This window comes from Colias eurytheme, chromosome 19 (assembly GCF_061535395.1).
Source record: "Colias eurytheme isolate Ceu_HAF_F1 chromosome 19, ilColEury1 Martin Lab GWU primary, whole genome shotgun sequence".
NCBI lineage: Eukaryota > Metazoa > Arthropoda > Insecta > Lepidoptera > Pieridae > Colias > Colias eurytheme.
The window spans coordinates 1,103,691-1,125,526 of record NC_142998.1 but is presented as its reverse complement, the minus strand read 5'-3'; the positions used below and the strand labels follow the sequence as shown (position 1 = coordinate 1,125,526).

General features: G+C 31.6%; 1 protein-coding gene across 1 annotated transcript; it reads left to right on the top strand.

The window, feature by feature from the left end:
- Positions 1 to 7,095: 7,095 nt before the first annotated feature.
- On the top strand, positions 7,096 to 17,809 carry LOC149899942 (uncharacterized). Its single transcript, XM_090113233.1, has 6 exons — positions 7,096 to 7,196; positions 13,437 to 14,571; positions 14,687 to 15,277; positions 15,367 to 15,582; positions 16,557 to 16,842; positions 17,610 to 17,809. Exons 2-6 carry the CDS (start codon positions 13,480 to 13,482, stop codon positions 17,789 to 17,791), a joined length of 2,367 nt encoding a protein of 788 aa, XP_089969359.1. The 5' UTR covers positions 7,096 to 7,196; positions 13,437 to 13,479; the 3' UTR covers positions 17,792 to 17,809.
- The last annotated feature ends 4,027 nt before the right edge of the window (positions 17,810 to 21,836 follow it).

The following is a 21,836-nucleotide window of genomic DNA, read 5'->3' as shown; positions in this document are numbered from 1 at the left end:
GTAGTTCTTGAGATTAGCGCGTTCAAACAAACAAACTCTTCAGCTTTATAATATTAGTATAGATTCGAACCCGCGATACCTACTTCCTCTCTTCTACTACATCTGCACTTTTATACAATCAGTATATTATCACAACTCAGTGTTGTGGATAATGTCCCCACCCGGGCGCCATCCCCACCCCCAAGCCGTACGGATTATTCATCATAATCCTGGCCCTTTTACTAGGATCCTCTTGTATTTGTTGCGGCATCTGTACTGGCTGAGTTTCCCTCTCTTTCCTGGCCATTCTCTTTTTTGGAGGAGCACAATCAGCTACGGTTCGTTCATTCCATAGTCTCTCTATTAACAAGTTCCTAGCACCTATTCCGTTTGGATCCTCTACTCTTTTCTTCGATACCGGTGTATTTGCGACCTTCTGTTTCATGACTTCTAATCTCTCTTCAGCTTGCCCCATTTGTGGTGCAGCTAAACCTCTCTTGTTGCAAATGTTGTGCAAGATGCAACACGCTACGACGATCATAGATACTGTTTCTGGATCAAACTGCTTGTTGCAAGTAGCTTGTAAACATTTCCAGCGTGATTTCAACTGTTTGATTGTATCTGTGACGACTGTGTGTGTTTGCGTGTGTAAGTTCGTGTAGTACTTTTCTGGTGATATTGGCGTCTTTTTTGTTATTTTCGGTAGCGGCGTCATTAGGTACCGTTTTACAGTGTAATGTGGACCACCTGTGATAAATAGAAAGTGATGAGAAATAAATATATTCCGAACTCGAAACTCAAACTGAAACATTTATTTATTCAATTAGACTTAGAAGCACTTTTGAATCGTCATTACATATTATTATTTTTAACATTTACCAGGCTAGAAACTCCATAGTTGCTCTTTTAAATCATGTCAGTATTACAATTAAATTTTACAAAATATGTAACAGCTTATATTAGCATTATAAATGCCAAAGAACTATCCTGTGGTTTTTACGCGACAATCCTCATAGGGTTTTCATCTTCCATATATTCCTTAATACTGTAATAGGCTCTCTGAATTTCAGTGAATTCTCTAAATTTTACTGAATTTCAGTGAAGGTACTAATATTATGTAGAAGAAAAATTTGTTAGTCTGTATGTATGCTACACCTTTTGATGAACAAATTTTGATGATATTTGGCAATGATGTAGCTTAAGTTCCAGATACTCTAGAAAAAATTTTTTTATTGCATAGCACAGGTAGTTCTTCAAACTCAAATGACATTTTTTATATGAATACATACAGTCAGATATTAAATATCTCACCAATAAGCCAGCACACAGCCCTTGAAAGATTAAGGCTCTCCAGATCGTTCCTAACTGCGTGTTTATTCAAAATGGCGTCGTGTGACAATGAGCCACCCGGTGATGCATCTACACTTATTATATTCTGGTCACTGTCGCATATCTGTAAGGAATAAGATAATTTTCTTATCTTTCTATAATCACTTTTAGTGTACAGTGCTAAAAGTGTGTTCTCAAACTACTGAAACATTTTCATACTGGTTTATAAGATCCACGAGTGGATAAAAAATTGAAATTGAAACACTGACAAACAATTCAAATATAACATTATACACTTAACAAAAATTTACCATATCACCATAAATGTTAAATTTATGCCATACTGTGGCATAAAAAAATACGCGAATCTCGACTTTTGTTTATTTTTTAAGCTATTGCATAGCTTCTATCGCGGGCCTTGAGCGCGGGGATCGAATCCAGAAATTCCGTAACGAAAAAACCTCAAGCTCCCCACTCCGACGGGCACGGAGGTGTGGCTTGAAGGCATAGAATGCAATAGCTTTACCGCGGCAGTCCCCGAGTGACACACGTCTTTTTTTTTATTCTTAAAAAATTATCATACTACACATATAATAATGTATAGAATACTACTTTGTCTACTCACAATTTGTACTTTTTTAGAATGATAAGACTTATTGAAGTGCCGTTTGTGGTCCTCCTCTGGGCGAGCGATGGGCACATGCATGCAGTCCACACACCCCACTACATTTGGTATCCTGTACTTCATATAGAACCTGGAATAATACATTATCTAGTTAAAATAAGTCAGCTTGAAAGTATAAATTTATTATGTGAATTGTGAAGCATCTATCAAGACTTTGTTGCATAAAATATAAATGTGGTCAAAACAGTTGCGTATGCATAATTTAAGGCAGAAAATGTGAGTTCAAATATTGCTAACACTTAATTTTTTTGGCTTTATTGCATTTTAAATGAATATTGAATACCTATAATTACATTATAAAAAATTATTAATTTATTAATAGTAGGTAGGTTTGATATGCATAAAAATAAACAGAACATTTTAAATTAAAAATAGTAACATATTCTACCTGCTCTTAATAACTTCTCTTTCATTCCGTAGATGTGGAAAATGTATGTATTTCTTCACAATAGTTGGATGGTTCATAGCCTCTGTGACTTGAGTTACTGCGCTGGCTACAAAATACTGTGTCACGGTTGGGTCTGTTTTACCCGCAATGGACTTTTGATATTTTCCTGTAGCGTAGAAGGAAAGGGTTGCTAGCACCTATAAAGGATGATTAAATGATATAAAAATCTATTTTTAAAAGCATTTTATATTGACTTGGGTAATATTGATTTATTTTTTATTTTGTTGGTGAACTAAGTAATAATTATTCATTTTTTAATGGTAGTTTGTTTATTTCTAACTTTACAAGATTGTTTTAATTGAACCTTTCCCAATTTTAAAAGCATTAAAATAAGAATTTGAGAAAATTGTATCCAAACAAGAATTTTATATACCTTGCTCTCCACGGAAAACTCAATAGATTTAATAGAATCGGGCATTACTGGCTTTAATTCCTCACAAAGACTTCGCGCTATATCTTTCGGAACGCGATATGCCTCAAGAAAAGCGGGATCATTCAAATCAAACGGATCTTCTTCATCTCTCGCTTTTGGCATAGTTTTCTCAGGACTTTTTGCTCTTTCCAAACTCCGAACCTCATGTTGTTTATGTGATTGATTCGAATCCCACTTCAATAATGCGAAAAATTCCGGATCCTCATCAACTACAGATATATACCCTTCTTCTGGTGGCTTTTCAGCCATTATTGTTGCAGTTTTATGTAAATAATTTTACAATTTACCTCCAATTTTTAATAAAGCAAGCGCAGCTTGGTTTTGCAGAGCGTTTGGATGACGTCACTTATGTCATATTGTTGACATAACAAAAAATGACTTAACAAAAAATGTTGCTACTTGTCAAATATGCACATAATTATTTTTCAATTTAAAAATGAACTCCTCATAATATTATTATACCTATTAAAATACAACTATTTCAACTGATTATGCTGATTAAACCAATATTTAAATGCACTTACATCTAAATTAGTTGCAAATTTTGTTTGATTGGAAATATGACACCAAAGAGTATAATAATTTATACTACGGAACGTACGGAACCTTACTGTTCTGTGTACGGAACCTAAGGTAAGATTACTATAATACCTACAAAGAACATATTATTTTCATTATCAGGTTCCTGTCAGATCCAAATTCAAGATAAGCAAAAAATGCCAAAAAATTGCAAGGCTGAAACAAATCAATTGCATCTTACTTATCTGTTATCTAAATCTACATTCTACACTGATAGACAGGTGGATCCGTTAGAATCTGAAAAGATTTCGGTGCTTGAGATAGGAATATTCTTAGATTACAAAAAGGGAATATTATGCTAAATTTAGTGCACATTATCACAGTAAACAAATACGAACAGTAGCGAAACTTCCTACAAAACGTTCGAAACTGGTCACTCACACAAACATAATAAAATAATAAAATAAAAATCATTTATTGATCAATTATTTGTGGGTTAGGTTATAATATGCATCGACTTGTACCTATCACAATAGACAAATCTATCTACTGAGCTTTTATCCGCGTATAAGAAGTACCTAACTATAAAGAAGTTTAGTCGATGCGTATATTTTTGTGAGTGAGCCGTTTCCAGCGTATAATTGTTGCGCTACTGTTCGTGTTCGTTGTTTACTGTGCCTATAAGTATTGTGTAGGTATTTATTTTCCATCCACACCTTTGTTTTTGCAATGAACCTTATCACGCGATGGCAGTTACCATGCAAACAACGTTACCATCCCTTATATACCTACATTAACGTTTTCACAATAAAATATTATGACATACCTATATCGTATTCGTATTATATCCATTCAAATACTACATTCAACATACGTGTTAGTACTTTCATTATAATTGAAAGAGCACCTAAGGTATAGGTATAATATCTGTACTCTGTAGCACATTATCACGGTTCTATTTTTTGAGCGCGGTAAAATTTTTAAAGGTACATTTTTTTTTGGTGATGGGCTGTCGGAAACCTCTTCAGATATGGAAACAAAGAAAAACTTATTCAGGTAATCGATATTTTGAAAATGATATTTTACGCCCCGGTTCCACCCGGGTTGACGTATTTTTGTAAGTTTTCAAAATTTCAATACATAGTTAGGTACCTACCTACCTAGTTAGTTAGTAGTTATTTTTCTTATACAAACGGAGACAAATCCAAATAACTAACTATTATATCGTGTACTTACCATATTTCAGTAAGTAGGTATTTAAAAAACATTAATATTCTTCCTAGGTATAAAATATGATGTAATGCCTTTTTTTTATAGTGGGGAAATCTTCCAAAGACTAGCTTTCCCCATAAATGTTTTCTATATTTAGATTATAGATGGCGCAGTGTAGGTAATATGCCGTATTTTTTTCTAATTTAATTAAGAATATGTACAAGGAACAGGAATTAAGTATAGGCCACGAGTCATATTTCACTTAATAGGATAAAAATTATTCTTTACAAAATATTAATATTTCATACATTTTAATCACTTTACCTTGTTACATTTTCTTTTGTGATTTATTTTTAGTAACCTATCTATTGAATGCTTATGAATGTAATGTCTCCAAATGTTTATTTATAATGGGACCAAATTATTTATACTATCCATAAAATAGTGAAAGAATGAATTGTTTTTTTCGTGCATTTATCCTCTTGAAATGCAGTATCTATTGATAAGATAAAGTTTTTATATGGAACTGTAGAAGGGTCTACTGAGATTATTCATGGAGTAACGCAATGATGTAGGTATTAGCATTATTTATTATAAGCATTGTGATTAAAATCACTACCTTTAGAAGCAGTATTTAGTTCTTTTATTATTTAGCGTTATACGAGATTAACAACGAAATAATTTACTACCGCTTGACAATAAGATTTGACTAGTTTCTCTTAATCAGCCATTTGATTAATTAGGTTCTAATTGCTGAATTTATAGCACAGAATACATAGTTGTAGCTAATGCTAAAGGCTACGTACCTATACTTGAGATTAGGGATATGGGTATGACTTATTCTTGTAAGTAATTTAGGGCCGATTTTTCAATGCTTGGATAAAACTTATTCGTCGAATAATGAAAAAATTTAAAACCACCCTTTTTAAAAACGTATTCTAATTGCCCGTATTTGACAGTTTACGTGACATTTTAATATTATCGTGTAATACTTTATTGGACGGATATAAGTTTTATCCAAGCATTGAAAAATCGGCTGTTAAAATCGAAGAAACTTCTTGACAATCTTAAGGATCTAAGTAACTGAAAACTAACTCGATAGAGCTATATCACAGTATTACCATAGTTCCTACAGTAGTGCGACGAATGTACTTGTGCAGAGAAACGGAGGGGAACTGGCGGGGGTCGGGCGACGCGGGCCGCGTAAAGCAAACACGCTTAGTTTGCTTTACCTAGTGCGAAAGGACGACGCAGTCGTATTTTTTGTGTAATAATTTTATTATACATAGGTACTTACATATTCTATTATGGCGCGCACAAACTGTTCCGTTTACGGATGTAAATCTACATTGAAATCCCAGAAGGAAACAATATTTCAGAAAGATTGTATTAATTGTATCTGTTGAATTAAAATCAAAGCTATGTATATGTTGTCCTCATTATTTTCTAATCAGATTGTACATCCCAATGCGAATGCATTACTTAGTTACATGTTATAATATACAATTAAGAACATCCAAAAATAAAGTGTCCACGTAAATAATATTTAGCAGTGCAATATCTGTAATTATATATTAATGAACAAATAATTACATCAGATTTAATAATCGCAATTATTTTGAATGTACATATGAATAAATGATTTCATCATAATATTAATAATCACAATTGTTTTGTTTCCCATTTGTTGCAACCCTAGCGTATTTTCGTGTGGCAGCGTAAGTACCTACGCTGGCGGCGGCATCGCGCGACATCAAAGGCGATTCCTTACTGTAGGAAATAAGATTGTAATACTGTGGCTATATTGTATAGTATAGAGCTGCTGTAGTTGTAATTTTAAATACCTATATTTATTTATTTATTTTACTAATGATAGCCGACAATTGTTACCACTAATTATAGACATATTTAAGGGTCCTTAAAATTATACCTGATAGCTATGACTCTCTTCGAGTACTCTTTATCCTTAATTCTAGGAAACTTTACAATACATCCATGGTTTACAATGTGTTTACTAGATTGCAAAATAACGGAAACTTTCACTACAGTAAAATGACTATTAACTTAAGTAATGATAAATATTTATAATATTTTACAATATTTTACAAAAGATAAACCTTTGTAGACGAATTAAATATTTCACCAGCCTTTGTATTGTATTATTAACAAGAACAACAAAAGTAGGTATATTATAACAATAAGCATTGCCAGCAGCCAGGACGATTGATTTGTATTTATAATTTAATAAACAGTATATATAGAACTTACATAATTATTTAGACTCATTCAAGTACCTATTCGAAGGTAAATAATGAGTTGCAAGTGTTTTTTTTAACAGAATAAAATAGCGGTTCATGAAAAATGGTAGGTATTTAAATTTAAAAAGTGCGTGCCGAAAGTTTTCATGTTATCAGACAGCATAGTCACCCTACACAGAATCCAAATTCAGCCACTGTATATAAGATGATGATGTTTTCCGTTAGTACACACACAGACTCCAAAGCAAACAGACGCAGGGTCAGCGTGTGATCAATATTTACAATTCATATAAAACCTTTGTAGTGCATATGATAACTTATTTACTTCGCGTGGTGAGTGATTTATAATTCAATTTTAGAACGCTTTGAAATGTGAAATTCTTATTTTAAAATGCGCGCGGTTTTCTTCTTTTTTTGTCGGCGAGCAGTAGTGACTGAAATATGACAAAACATGACATTTTTCATTGGCTATGGAAATAATTAGAACAATGACTCATTGATAAAACTTTTGTTATGACTGACTGACCACCATTGTTATTAGAGCGATTCTTACGCGTTTTAAAACAATTTCATTATTCATAACAAAATCATTAATTATTGAATTTTAATAAATTATGTTTTAGTACAATAATTATTATTAAAATTAATATTTATACATTATAATGTTTGTGATGTTTTATGGATATATATATCAGTAAGTAAACTTTAATTATTTTCAAAAATTCTGTAGGTACTTAGTTGGTACTTGGTACATATTTATAATGTTGCGGTTTTTAGAATACATATATTATTGTGGTAAAAATAAAATAATCCTCTATTTCTCGAAGACTTTAATTGACTTTTAAGTTCGCCTTTTGAGTAACAGTCGAATAAAAATTGATTTAATAATTTATAATTACCTAACTAGTTAGGTACTTACCCAAGTAAAATGAGGCAAAACAAATTCGGTATAAAAATTATCAGAATCAAATTTCGATATGAGTAACCTCGGGTCAATGTTATTTGTTACTACTTACTTAATATTTCACTTTTTTAACGAAAAAAACTATTAATAACTACATAATATAGGTAACTAAAATAATAAAAACAGCAGCCTAACTGAATTTTTAAAATAGAGTTTTTAGTTTATGTAAAAAACCTACTAAAAGAAAAATATAGTTTACATAAATAAATTCTCAACATTTTGTTCAAAACATCTGTAGGTAATTTTTTATATAGACTACTCAAGTGACTCCTGCCTAATAAATTCTCTTCATATGTCTATTAATTTTAACAAAGCATTGCAACAAACTTTCAAATTAATTTATATAATTTTATTTATAGCATTTGTGGAATTTCACTATACAATATCGAACTAAGAATGTATATGATGTATCTGGTACTTAAACTAGCTGTGTTTTACCCGCAGTGTTTCCTCAATAAAATAGGCTATCGAACACCGAAATAATTTTTCAAATCGGACCAGTAGTTCCTGTGATTGGCGCGTTCAAACAAACTCTGCAGCTTTATAATATTAGCATAGATAATAAATTACTTTATAGTCATTTATAGTACCTATAGATAATAAATACCAGTCATCTGTTTTATTTTTAATTGAATTATTTCTACTGGATTTAATAATTATCCGTTTAAATTACTTCTAATACGCGCACAGTTGCGTTTTCAAGTGTTACTGACCTATATAAAAGTATTTTTGGACAAAAATGTATTCTCTGAAGACAGTTGATACACACGGCGGAATCGCGTGTGGTAGAACAGTTAATAATACAATTATGTTTGACATAAACGTAAATATTAATAAATGTTGATGTTGGTTGATTACAAAAAAGGCTATAGTAGCGTTTCTGTGGCTATAGGTAGATATAGGTAATAGGTAAAGGGAATGGTAAAAGATTCTTTATTGTAGAGTTTCTTGTCTCTGAATTTCTACCTAGGTATTGCTAAAATTTCCAAGTGATAGCTAGAGCGATAGAGATAGAGACCTATTACTTTTTCATAAGTTTTTGTTTTGAAAAAACGTGTTTTTGTTCATCTACATAATATACTGCAAATTCGAGATTAAAAAATTTGATAATAGTTATGTGGATTGTAGTTAGGTACTCTATATTCTGATTTTGAATTATTAAAAAAACTGGTTTAAAAAAATGGATTTTGTATGTACTTAGGGTGTATTGTTGTTTTTTATTAGTCTAGTAAACGACGCGCTAAGTTAGTTTTAATTAACAAACAATAGAATCGGTGAAAATTTATTTTATTGCAAGTAAGACACATTTTCTCAATCGTTTACGTAGATATAATATGTAACAATAAGTAATAAATAATAAAAATGTGTATTTTAGTGACAAAACACGAAACTATCAAGATTTTTATTAATTAACATTATGACGCATTTAACACATCATAGTATTTAGAAATGAGAAATTGAATAGGTACCTAATGATTTAGATTTTTTGTTGTGTATTTATTTTATTCATTCAAAATGGTCTTTAGAACTAAGTACTTACTTAGCTTTTTTTACATCATCATCGGTAGATATTTGGTAGTTATCAAAGAAAGTGACGAAAAAAGCAATTTGTTGCAGCAATTTTTTTTTATTGACAGTGGAAACTTTTTTGATTGAGTTTAATACGGGTTTGACGGTACCTATTCTAATTTGCAAAAAAGTTATGACCTCGTCTTTTAGCATAAATTACACGCTTGCAAACCAAGGATAATCTTGTGTATAAAAAACTAAAAAGATCTGAAAACTGTTCTTAATTTCTCAACTGAATCTATATTAAGAAGTTCGTAAATAAACCGGGAGATAATTGTCTGCAGTGTAACAAACGCCACGCGGGAAATATCGACGTGTTTTTTTTCTAAATATGTAAACAAAGAAATCTGTAAACAGACAGAGAGTTTAATTTAGTGTGTTTTGTTTAGAAAATTGGTAGCTCTTACATAATACATTTTAGTATTAACCAAGGATTGAAATCAGCCCTAAAATAATTGTTATTGTATATTCATAGTTTGACTTTGTTGGTTTGATTCCTCATTCCGGCATAAGAATAATTAATATTCTACCTATAAGTAATTTGCTATTCCAGACTTCCAGTTTACAATATTATGTAAGTACCTATAATCTATGTCAGACTGTAAACTGGGTACCTATATCTGTGCTAAATGTACATGCAAAAAATAGTTTTTGCAAGAGTTAAATTATAAAATAGGTATATTATAAAGCTTATTGTAATAGTTTATTTATTCATAAAAAAACATTATTAAAAAAGCACACTCATCAGTGTTCAGGAATAAAAATAACAGCAGATATATATTTAACTAGCTTACCGCCCGCGGCTTCGCCCGCTTTGTCTAATACCTAATAAATTATATACCTTATACCTTCCTCTTGAATCACTTTATCTATTAAAAAAAACCGCATCAAAGTCCGTTGCGTAGTTTTAAAGATTTAAGCGTACAAAGGGAAATAGGGACAGAGAAAGCGACTTTGTTTTATATGTACTATGTAGTGATAACTGCTTATGATAGTTTCTCTTGGTCTATAATTTATTTTGCTGAAGCAATCATTCATTATTGGCCAGACGGAAAATCGAGACAAAGAACCATTCTACGAGATATGAAACAGATACTTGTAAAACACTTTATCCAGACATTATCTGTAGGAAATTTTATGAATCATCCAACACTAAATGTTAATATTTACTCAAATTAGAGAAGAATAAAAATATGGCTAAGAAAAATGCAGTTCCATCAAAATAAAAGAAAAGAGAAGCAAAACTTATATATGTAGGTAACGTAAAATAATGCAAATTCAATGCCGAAGAATGATAATCATTAATTGATAAGTATTTTTAAATAATTTAAAGACGCTAATAATATATTAATATTCTCTTCTTTTTTATTATATAATTCGAGTGGTCAATTAGCCGAAACATCGTCCCCATCTCACTTGTATTAATTGATCAAAGATAGCGCTAAATTGTGGACACAACTAATAACTTCATCCATGAGATATGAGTCATGTAAGTTGTAGATCAATGGAGTCTTTCCATAGTTCCTAGACTAATAAGGTCTAATAAGTGATGGCTATATTTAGAAGTGGATTTATTAGAGACTAGAGGTCCGCCCCGGCTTCGCCCGTGGTACATATTTCGCAATAAAACGTAGCCTATGTCCTTTCTCGGGTATCAAAATATCTCCATTCCAAATTTCACGCAAATTAGTTCAGTAGTTTAGGCGTGATTGAGTAACAGACAGACAGACAGAGTTACTTTCGCATTTATAATATTAGTTTGGATTGACTAGACTTCTGCCATTTAAAAATACCTACTTCAATCTTTTGCCTCATGCGATGAGAATTATTTTTTCACTTTAGTTTTATGACAACACTTTAGCTGCGCCCCGCGGTTTCATGTGCCTCGTGGTTCACGTGGCTCGTGGTTTCGCGTGGCTCCGCTCCTATTGGTCTTAGCGTGATGATAGGTCTATATAGCCTATAGCCTTCGTCGATAAATGGGCTATCTAACACCGTAAGAATTTATCAAATCGGACCAGTAGTTCCTGAGCTTAGCGCGTTCAAACAAACAAACTCTTCAGCTTTATAATATTAGTATACAGACTATTAACGAGTTTATTTACCTCAATCATCTGTGGTACGGTAAATGGTAATTAATATTATGTACCTATAATATCTCGCATATTTCTAAACGGATGTTTGATAATGTTATGCAGAAATATTGATGTTGGCCAGCTGTTTACGATAGTAGATCAATAACTCTGCCTATTAATTATAAATCAATGTGTGCGTGTATGTTTGTTTGTAAATTATCTTCTCTTTTGAATTAAATATCTGAGATGAATTTTAGCAAAGATGTAGATAAATAGCTGAATTTTTAGGGTTTTAGGAATTGGGGTGTCAACTTCTATACTATAGGTACTAATATTATAAAGCTGAAGAGTTTGTTTGTTTGAACGCGCTAATCTCAGCAACTACTGGTCCGATTTGAAAAATTCTTTCGATGTTAGATAGCCCATTTATCGAGGAAGACTATAGGTGAGGAAGACTAGATATATTTCATCACGCTAAGACCAACAGGAGCGGAGTAATGCTGGTAAAACCGCAGGGCACAGCTAGTTATAAATAATATTTATTACCATTTACAGATGATTGAGGTAAATAAACTCGATATTAGTCGTTATTTACGATTTTATTCAATACTAGTTAAACGCTTCGGTTCCTCACGAGCAGATACATTTTTTTTTATTAAAAATGTAATTTTATATTGTATTCTCCTAATCTAGTTTGTCTTAACATAATATCCAACGAACTTTCTTATTGGAAATTTCAAATTAATATTATATTAGGTATGATCTTTCTTCTAAGAACTATATATCTAACTATTTCTGTTTCTTTTCTTTCAAGTATTTATTACATGACTACATAGTATAAAACAAAGTCGCTTTCTCTGTCCCTATGTCCCTATGTATGCTTAAATCTTTAAAACTACGCAACGGATTTTGATGCGGTTTTTTTAATAGATAGAGTGATTCAAGAGGAAGGTTTCAGTATATAATTTATTATGTTTTAGACAAAGCGGGAGAAGCCGCGGGTGGAAAGCTAGTTGACAATAAAATATGGAACTTTAACAATATGTGAATCTTAGAATGTGAATCCTCCTAACGCAGCAGTCTTTCATTGTTTTTAGTATATGAATTTAACCACAAACACTTGTTTCGTAATATAGGAAAACCACAAAATATACCTATGTCTATCGCCTCTGTATATGTTCGTAATAAGCATTAAATAAAAACACTATTATAATATTTTTATATTGCAGACTTTAAAATTGTATTTATTTGGAAAATATATATTGTTCTCGCAGACTCAACTATTGTATTTATTTGTAAAATAATATATTGTTCACATACTTGTTTTTATTTATGGTATCATAACGAGCGGTTCTATTGTAACTAATTGAAATGGCCTATATTAAATGATTCTGTTATTAGTCTGTTAAAGGCAAACGGATTAATTTTGCTAACGATACTCTTTGATGTTAATCTTTCGAAGAACTCGGAATTGTTAGATGTTTATTTTTCATTGAAATCTTAATTAGAATTTCGTTCGTGATTAGAATTATTGTAGTTTATAATTAGGAATTAGGATTACTAGCTGACCGAATCATTGTTCTTCCTTACCGTTATCATTAAGGATTATTTAAAAAATATATGTTTGCCGATTCTCAGAACTACCCGATGCTTACAAAAGTTTCATAAAAATCAATCAATTTCGGAGTAGTTTGGTAACGAACACACAGCACAATAAAATTTTATATAAATAGTAGAGATTATGTTTGGAATATATTATTATGAATTATAGATATTATTTATCATTATATTATTTTAACTGACATATCTTAGATCTATCTTTGGCGATAGGCCAATAGCTGTAGTGTTACAAAAAAACTATGAAGTCCCATTTTTTATCCTGTACATAATATAATTATAGTATTTATAATTTTATTTTAGACTGAAATGAAACACTTTTTCTATATTATTAATACTTTGTTTCAGATCTTTATGAACAAGAGGTACCACGTTAAGAGATAAACAAAGAATGGTTGGAAATGAATCGTACAAACCCAACGGCGAGGCGCACATCGAAAACGGCAACGATCTCAAACATGATATAGACAAAATTAATTCATTGAAATCAAAAGAGAACAACGAAATCGTAGCCCATTACCTTAATGAAGGTTCACCCCCCGTTGAAAGGGTGAAGTTCGAAGGTTTAGATGATGATAGTATTTATTCACACGAGACTGATGAAAATAAACTGCCGCCAATCCCCGATGGTGGCTGGGGATGGGTCGTGGTATTCGCCGCTTTCCTTGTCTCAGCCTGTGCTGATGGCCTTGCGTATTCCTTTGGTATTCTACACGAGGAATTCACCAACTACTTCGAAGCATCCCAGTCGAAAACCTCATTGATAGGAAGCTTATTTATTTCTATTCCACTTATTTCTGGACCTATTATGAGTGCGTTAGTTGATAGATATGGGTGCAGAACGATGACTATGATAGCTGGAGTATTATCAACGATCGGATTCCTACTTGCTGCTATTAGTGATTCAATTGTTATGTTGTGCTTTACATTAGGAACATTGAGCGGTCTTGCCATGGGTATTTTGTATGTCACTTCTGTCGTCTCTGTCGCTTTTTGGTTCGACAAAAGACGGACTCTTGCCGTATCGTTGGCCTCGTGTGGTATCGGTTTTGGTACCCTTATATACTCGCCCCTAACTAATTTCTTCATAGAGTTATATGATTGGAGAAATACTCTAGTACTTTTAGCTGGAACTATATTGAATATGTGCGTTTGTGGCGCTCTAATGAGAGATCCAGATTGGTTAATTATAAAAGAAGCGCGTGAGAGGAAACAAGCTAAGTCACAAAGATCGAGAAGAACTTCAAGTGCTGGGTCTATTTCGTCAAAATCATTAGGAGGAGAATCTGCCTTTTTGAGTGCTGATGAATTAAATGATTTATTGAAAAGTGGTCAAAGCCCGGAATATATTTTAGCAACGCTTACTACTACTTTAGCTGAAGCAGAACAATTGGAAGCTACAACACAAATGAATGCGGAACAATCTCGCAAACGAACGCATTCTGCTATACAACTACCTACATTCATACAAAGGCATGATGAGGTAAACTTTTATTTTCCTACGATTTAATTTCAAATTTTTACATGTTATTATTATTATTTAATTTCTAACTAGTAAGTGTTAATAACTTAATTTAACATTTAAAATTATTTCACAGGTACCAACAGAGGTTATAGAAAAACTGATGAGCAATAAACGTCTTTACAACATAATTCTACAAAACTATCCGCATTTAATTACCCGGCGTCGTTCTGAAGTAAATCTCCACGTTGATACTGTCGATACATCAAATTTACCTGAACCAGCAACAATGAAAGTCACTGTAATAGCTAAGAGACCGAAACAGCCAGAAGATGCTAGTAAAACTAAGAAATCAACTGACGTCACCGATAGCGCTGATAAGGCTAAACCTCAAGAAGATTCTCATACGCTTAAGCATAATTCTAGATCTGAAACGAAAATGTCATCTACCCATCATGGGAAAGATCATAGTCATTTAAAACCGGAAATTAAACATGCACATCATAAGGAGCAACTGAGACAAGTACCAACTACAGCAAGTTGGTTGTCCAGGCAGATCTATACTGACCATCACTACTTACGAGATATGCCCTTAATGAAAAGTACAATTATGCATCGAGGTGCCATGATGAATATACCTAGGTACAAGCTTAGGGCGTCGTCATTGCCTGATATTTATAAAAATTCATCGTGGTCCATATATTCTTATTATTCGGATGATGAAAGGGTAAATATTCAACATTAGCTATCAATGCCTAAATATTCAAGATATTTTTTTTTTATCGAACGAAAATGAAACATGTTTTTTTCTTTCAGAAATGGTACGACAGAGTGCTGGATACCATCAAATCGACGTTTGACATGAGAATGTTCGTGGAGTTCCATTTCATAATGTTCAACATTGGCTCTCTTATTTTGTTCGTCTGGGCGATTATTCCTTACTTCTTCTTGAAGTCCTATATGACGACAGTGGACATGGAAGGTGGAGCTATGATGATCAGCATTATTGGGATAGCCAGCGGTGTTGGAATCGTAAGTTTCTTAATTACTAGCTGCTCTGCGCGGTTTCACCCCCGTGGCTCCACCCCTGTTGGTCGTAGCGTGATGATATATAGCCTATAACCTTCCTCGATAAATGAGCTATCTTACACCGAAGGAATTTTTAAAATCGGACCAGTAGTTCCCGAGATTAGCGCGTTCAAACAAACAAACAAACTCTTCAGCTTTATAATATTAGTATAGATTTCCCAACAAAAATTCTGGATTCGTGCATATTATCAGACTAACAGCTTTTAGCATTCAAACAAAAAAGAAATATCAAGATCGGTTCATCCAGTGGAAAGATCTTCCACCTTTTTTGAAGTCGGAGTGAAACTTATAATATTCTTTATCTATTATGATATGTATCCATTTGTTACGATCTATATTATGTGTAATCTCACCGTCTTTGAGAACTACTTAATTTGTTTTTCCATGACGATAACAGCATCTTATAAGATTAAGTTGTATGTGAAAATGGGTGCGAAACTTATCTTATCAAAATATATTTAGATGAAGGTTTGAAGGCATTGTTTGTGCAGAACTATTGTTATTGTTGTAATAGAACCTTGTATAATTGTATGAATCAAATTATGTATAACATGCATAAATATAAAAAATGTGTGATTATTTTTTAGATTGTTTTCAATAGAAAAGTAGAAAAGAAAAGTAATATTCAACTAGCTAGAGCGCACCGGTTCACTCGTGTGGTATCTGGGTAAAAAAGAAACTATTTGCTCATTTACATACACTATAACCTATCTCTATATAAAATTTCTTCTAATCAACTGTTTTTGCGTAAAAGTTTTCCAAATATAATAATATGTCTACATCCATCCATCCTTACATACTTTCACGTTCATAATATTACGTATAGTTATGATACATCTGACGTCATTTTTAATTCAATTATGTAATATGGACCCAATATACTTAAGTATTCAAAATATTTATAACTTCTCATTCAGGTCGGCCTTGGCTGGGCTGGCGACCAACCCTGGATCAACGTCACAAAGACCTACGCCATTTGTCTGATCGTTTGCGGCATCTCCGTGGCTGCTTATCCCCTCTTCATCACGAATTATTGGGGCCTTGTGGTCATCTCTACGATCTTTGGCCTTTCCTACGCAAGCTCGTATTCCTACACTCCTGCTATATTGATGGAACTTATGCCAATAGACTATTTCACTATTGCATATGGTTTTATTTTGTTGAGTCAGGGTGTTGGACATTTGATTGGACCGCCACTTGGAGGTAAGTTATTGATTACTAGAATTGATCACTTTGATTAATTATATCAGGTAGGTAATTATGTTGTGTAAAACGCCATGTGAAATTTAGTTCTAATTCTTCCGTTACTATTGTGTTTTATACATATTATACCAGTAAGCTATTCTTATTATTTATCGTAACTGAGATATAAACTTTCCTATCCTCCAAATTGGATAGAAGTGTAGATGGAAAATATTTATTAAAATCGATTCAGTAGCTAAAGATTCCATAGCGGATCAACAACATGATATTTTTATCGAGATAACACTATATTAGATAGTGCATTTTCCTCTTATTTTTGATATGATAAAATTTGGTTTTATCATCAGATGCATCTTGCTTTATCTCGTTACCTACAAGTTTATTATTTAGTTTTATAGCTTTCAATTTATCATCATCAGCCCATTATGATCCCACTGCAGGGACACGGGCCTTCTATAGGGGATCAGGTCATAATCCAGCAATCAATCTCTTTAGTCTTTATACCTACTTAAATAACTTTCAGACATACTATTTTATTTATATTCTTTAAACCAGCTTTCCGCCCGTGGCTTCACCCGCTTTGTCTAAAACCTAATAAATTATAATATACTTAAACCTTCCTCATGAACCACCTATCTCTTATAAAAAACCGCATAGTCCGTTGCGTGGTTTTAAAGATTCAAGCATACAAAGGGACATAGGGACGGAGAAAGTGACTTTGTTTTATACTATGTAGTGTTTTCTCATTAGCAAATTGCTTTATCCAGGGCTCCTCTATGACGTCACTGGAAGCTGGGAGCTGACCTTCTACGCGGGAGGAGTATGGCTTGTCATATCAGGAATCAGTATTGGAATCATCCCCTACACTAAGAACAGGCGGATCTGGGGCTCCGGGGCTCTCTTGAAGGACACAGAGGAAGGAGAGAGTAAACACTCGGTGAAAGTGTAAATAAATGTTTTATGTGGTCTATTTTGTTTTATTTTATACTGTTTACGTTAATGTTATTTATGTAAAAGTGAATATAAAAAAATATTACTACGTAGTTATGAATTTAGTCGTAGCAATGAAAAATGAAATGTAGTAAAAGCTATAATGTGTTAAAAACAGCGTTGATTCTATTAGTGTAATGCCTCCCTCTTTCTCTCACATCTTAAATTTAACTATAGTCTGCACTCGTACCTAAATAGAATTTACATGATTTTTACATTGAGTCGTCATGTCGTATGTATTTTAGTGTTTCCTTCATCATCATGATACGTAAAATATCGCATTTGATGTATTACAATGCTAATTTGTTTTTGTTCGTAAAATATATAGGATGTAAATAAGTTCTTTAAAAACTCACACCTCTTTGAATCAACAGTTTCCTCATACCTAACGCATTATAATTATATCTACGTATATAGGCATATTATTTATTAAATCTGAGTTCTTTATTTAGGGATTCCCCTAAATAAAGAAATTACATACTTAGATTTCCAAATTTCGACAATAATTCGCCAGTTTCAATTAACCTTTAATTCACATACAGATAAAATTGGTGACATAAAATTGAATATAGGGCAATGTCTGGCGCCTCCCAGTCACAATAAAACCCAACCTACCAAGATTTATTAGCTCTAATGCCTTAATAAAACATCTGACGTCATTAGGCGTCACGGCGTGACAATATTTATTTTTGTATTAGAAAATAGACGACGGTGATAATTTTGTTATAAAATCGTCTGTAGGTACCGTAATAATCATAATATAGTAGTCGTGAACTTTGAATATTCTATTTCTCCATTCAGTTTATGACGCGTAGCGACGTTCTATTTTTAACAGACACTCTTATTATTTTATTATTTTAAGCGTATGTAACTCTGTCAATGATATTATGTTTCTAATCACATTTATAATGGACCTTGTCACACCAAAGCGGCTAAGGTGATTTAACTTATGAACTATTTTCTGATGAATGTGATCTTGTACAAATACCTACACCATAAAATCGTGGTCGCAAAATAGATTTTATGTTAAGAAATTAAACGGTTAATCGTTTGACATAGTGCAGTATAAATTCCACGCAAAGCCGCAGGTGGAAATAAGTCTAATAATACCTACTTAATACGTAATAGTAATGATATGTAGGTACAAGGAAATATAAAAATACACATTAATGCCATAAAAGAGAGTAGGTACTTACATATCTAGAATATTTTTTATTTATTTCAAGCAACGTAAATCAGAACTGCCTATTTTATTGGATATCAGCAGCATGTTATTTTAACGTAAGGAAACTAAAAACCCTCATAATTCCAATGATATTTTACAATATTGTAGTTAAATTCAAAAAAAAAAATGAATAGAAGATAAATTTTTGCAAATGGTTATTGCCTATTGGTATATCAGATATTATTTGGATGTTCGATAATATGGGAAATATACTTAACACAGAAAATCGAGCACTTTTAATTAGCAGATAAAGTCATATTATCTCATAGATACTCATATAACATATTGGTATTGATCACTATAAATCATGAATCGAATCCATACTAATATTATAAATGCGAAAGTAACTCTGTCTGTCTGTCTGTTACTCAATCACGCCTTAACTACCTACTGAACCAATTTGCATGAAATTTGGTATGGAGATTTTGATACCCGAGAAAGGACATAGGCTACCTTTTATTGCGAAATATGTATCACGGGCGAAGCCGGGGCGGACCTCTAGTAATTAAATAAATTTATATTTTTTATGTAATGAAATTACTTAAACGTAAACTGCTTTCAGTTTACGTGAAACATATGCGAATAGACAGATAAAATTTGAAAAAATTTTTGTTGAGCTTCTGTAGTTGCACTAAAGAATTACCTAAATTATTTTCCTTCGAAAGGAATTTATCTATAAGGTGTTACGTGTAAGTTACCTTCGGGTTGTTAATAAATAAAACACAAATAACTTTATACAACTTTATTATGAAGAGACAACAATTGATAACAATTGATAGTGGGTAGGTATTGTGACAGCGGCATTTAATATTGATATAAAATTTCAGGCCACTAATGTTCTAAGGAAATCAATTTTGAAATAAGGAGGATAATTTTGCTTGAATTCACAAGATAGATGTAAATAATGTTCATGTACTATTAAATATATAAATTTGTTGGTAAACCATTTTATAATGCCACTTTCACACTAAATATTAAAAATTAGCAACGGTAAATCCTAACAGTTTTTCGTTCTTTAACACCAAAAAGTACTTATAAAGTAATACATTACGATATTATCTTTAACTTAGTGATGAATTTACTAAAATAAAAATCTTTCCCGCCAACACACTTCAAATTTTACCGCGTTTTTTTATTACGAAATAGATAATATTCATTACCTACCGCATCACAGACACTTTATGATTTCACGGCTAATTTAAAAAGATTCAAATAAGCAATTAAATTGTATTCGACTATTAAATAAAATATTATTTCTTAGAGTTTTTATTAGAGTCGATAGATACTTGAAATTCACACATGTTTGAATCAACAACAAATTCAAATATTTTATCTTATGCACAATTTTAAGTCAAAATGTTTTTAAAGTAATCTTGTTACCTTCAAATCAAATACATATTGAGATATAATTTTACAATGATTGAACTTTATTATTTTTTATCAAGCAACACTGGTCTTGAGAATTTTTCTATGAAACCGAATCTAAAAATATCTTAAATAAGCTAAAGTAAACGCATTATTTAATGAGAGCAAAACAACAATAAACTTATACTTTATAACAGTCGACGAAATTTAACAAATATTTGCGGATTTAACGAAATAATGACTAGTAAACACATCTTATTAGTTATTACTTAAACAATTATTACATTTACTGAAAACACCATGAATAAAGAAAAAAAATTATCTTACAATTAATACAAATGTAAGGCTTGATAGAATTATTGGCACATCAATGTGGACAAATTTAATTAAAAATGTATACAACAGACAAACTATAATTAATCTGGATAACTACACAATATTATTAAAAAAAACATAATAAACATGAAAATAATTTAGGAACTAATTACGATAATTGCATTCCATTATATTTAATATCACGGAAATATGAGCTTAGGGTAGGATAAAATGCAATACCATGACTTATACTAATTAATGATTAGTATAGAAAAAACGCACCGAATTCTCGATCGAAAATTTCGATCTAATTTGATAATACCATTCAATCTGAATATAAACCCGAAGTGGTTTGAAATTATGAATAAGAATCGATTAAGGTAAGTCAAGCTTTTGATATGGTTTTCGTTCTAAAACTGTTAAATAATTGATTACCAATAATTAGAAAGTATTGCATATCACCCTATTCAAAATATATTAAACACAACCAAATTTTATAATTAATTGTTCCTTAATTCAGTACGAATAAGTAAATAAAATATTTTTATTATAATAAATACCTACGATTTGATTTCTGCGATAAAAAAACTTAACTAAGTATACATAAACAAATAAGAACATAAGTTAAAAACTTTCGTCTATATCTCTTAGATGAAGAAAATACCCTTATTAGACACATATTATAATGTAGACAATTTCCACTACAATGTAACATAAAAATAAATATCTATCATTCGACTTGAGACAACAATTAAACACTGAGAAAAATATACAATTATATTTTAATAATTACTAATTTCTAAATTACACATTGAACAGTCATCTAACATTTATATAATACTGATAAATTAATATACAAATTATATAATTATTAAATACTCATACTGTTAAAGTTTTACGCATTTTGTAGATTTGAAGAGGTAGATAGAGACCATAGAATTAACTTTTATCATTACATAACTATCTATCATAAGAATTTTATAATTTGCAATAAAAGGGAAGACAAACATACATTTAGGCGGGATACTCACATACCTGCAGCAGGGGCAATATTGGAATTGCAGTTTACACCCTTAATTGTGATGAGTATAGGCAAGCA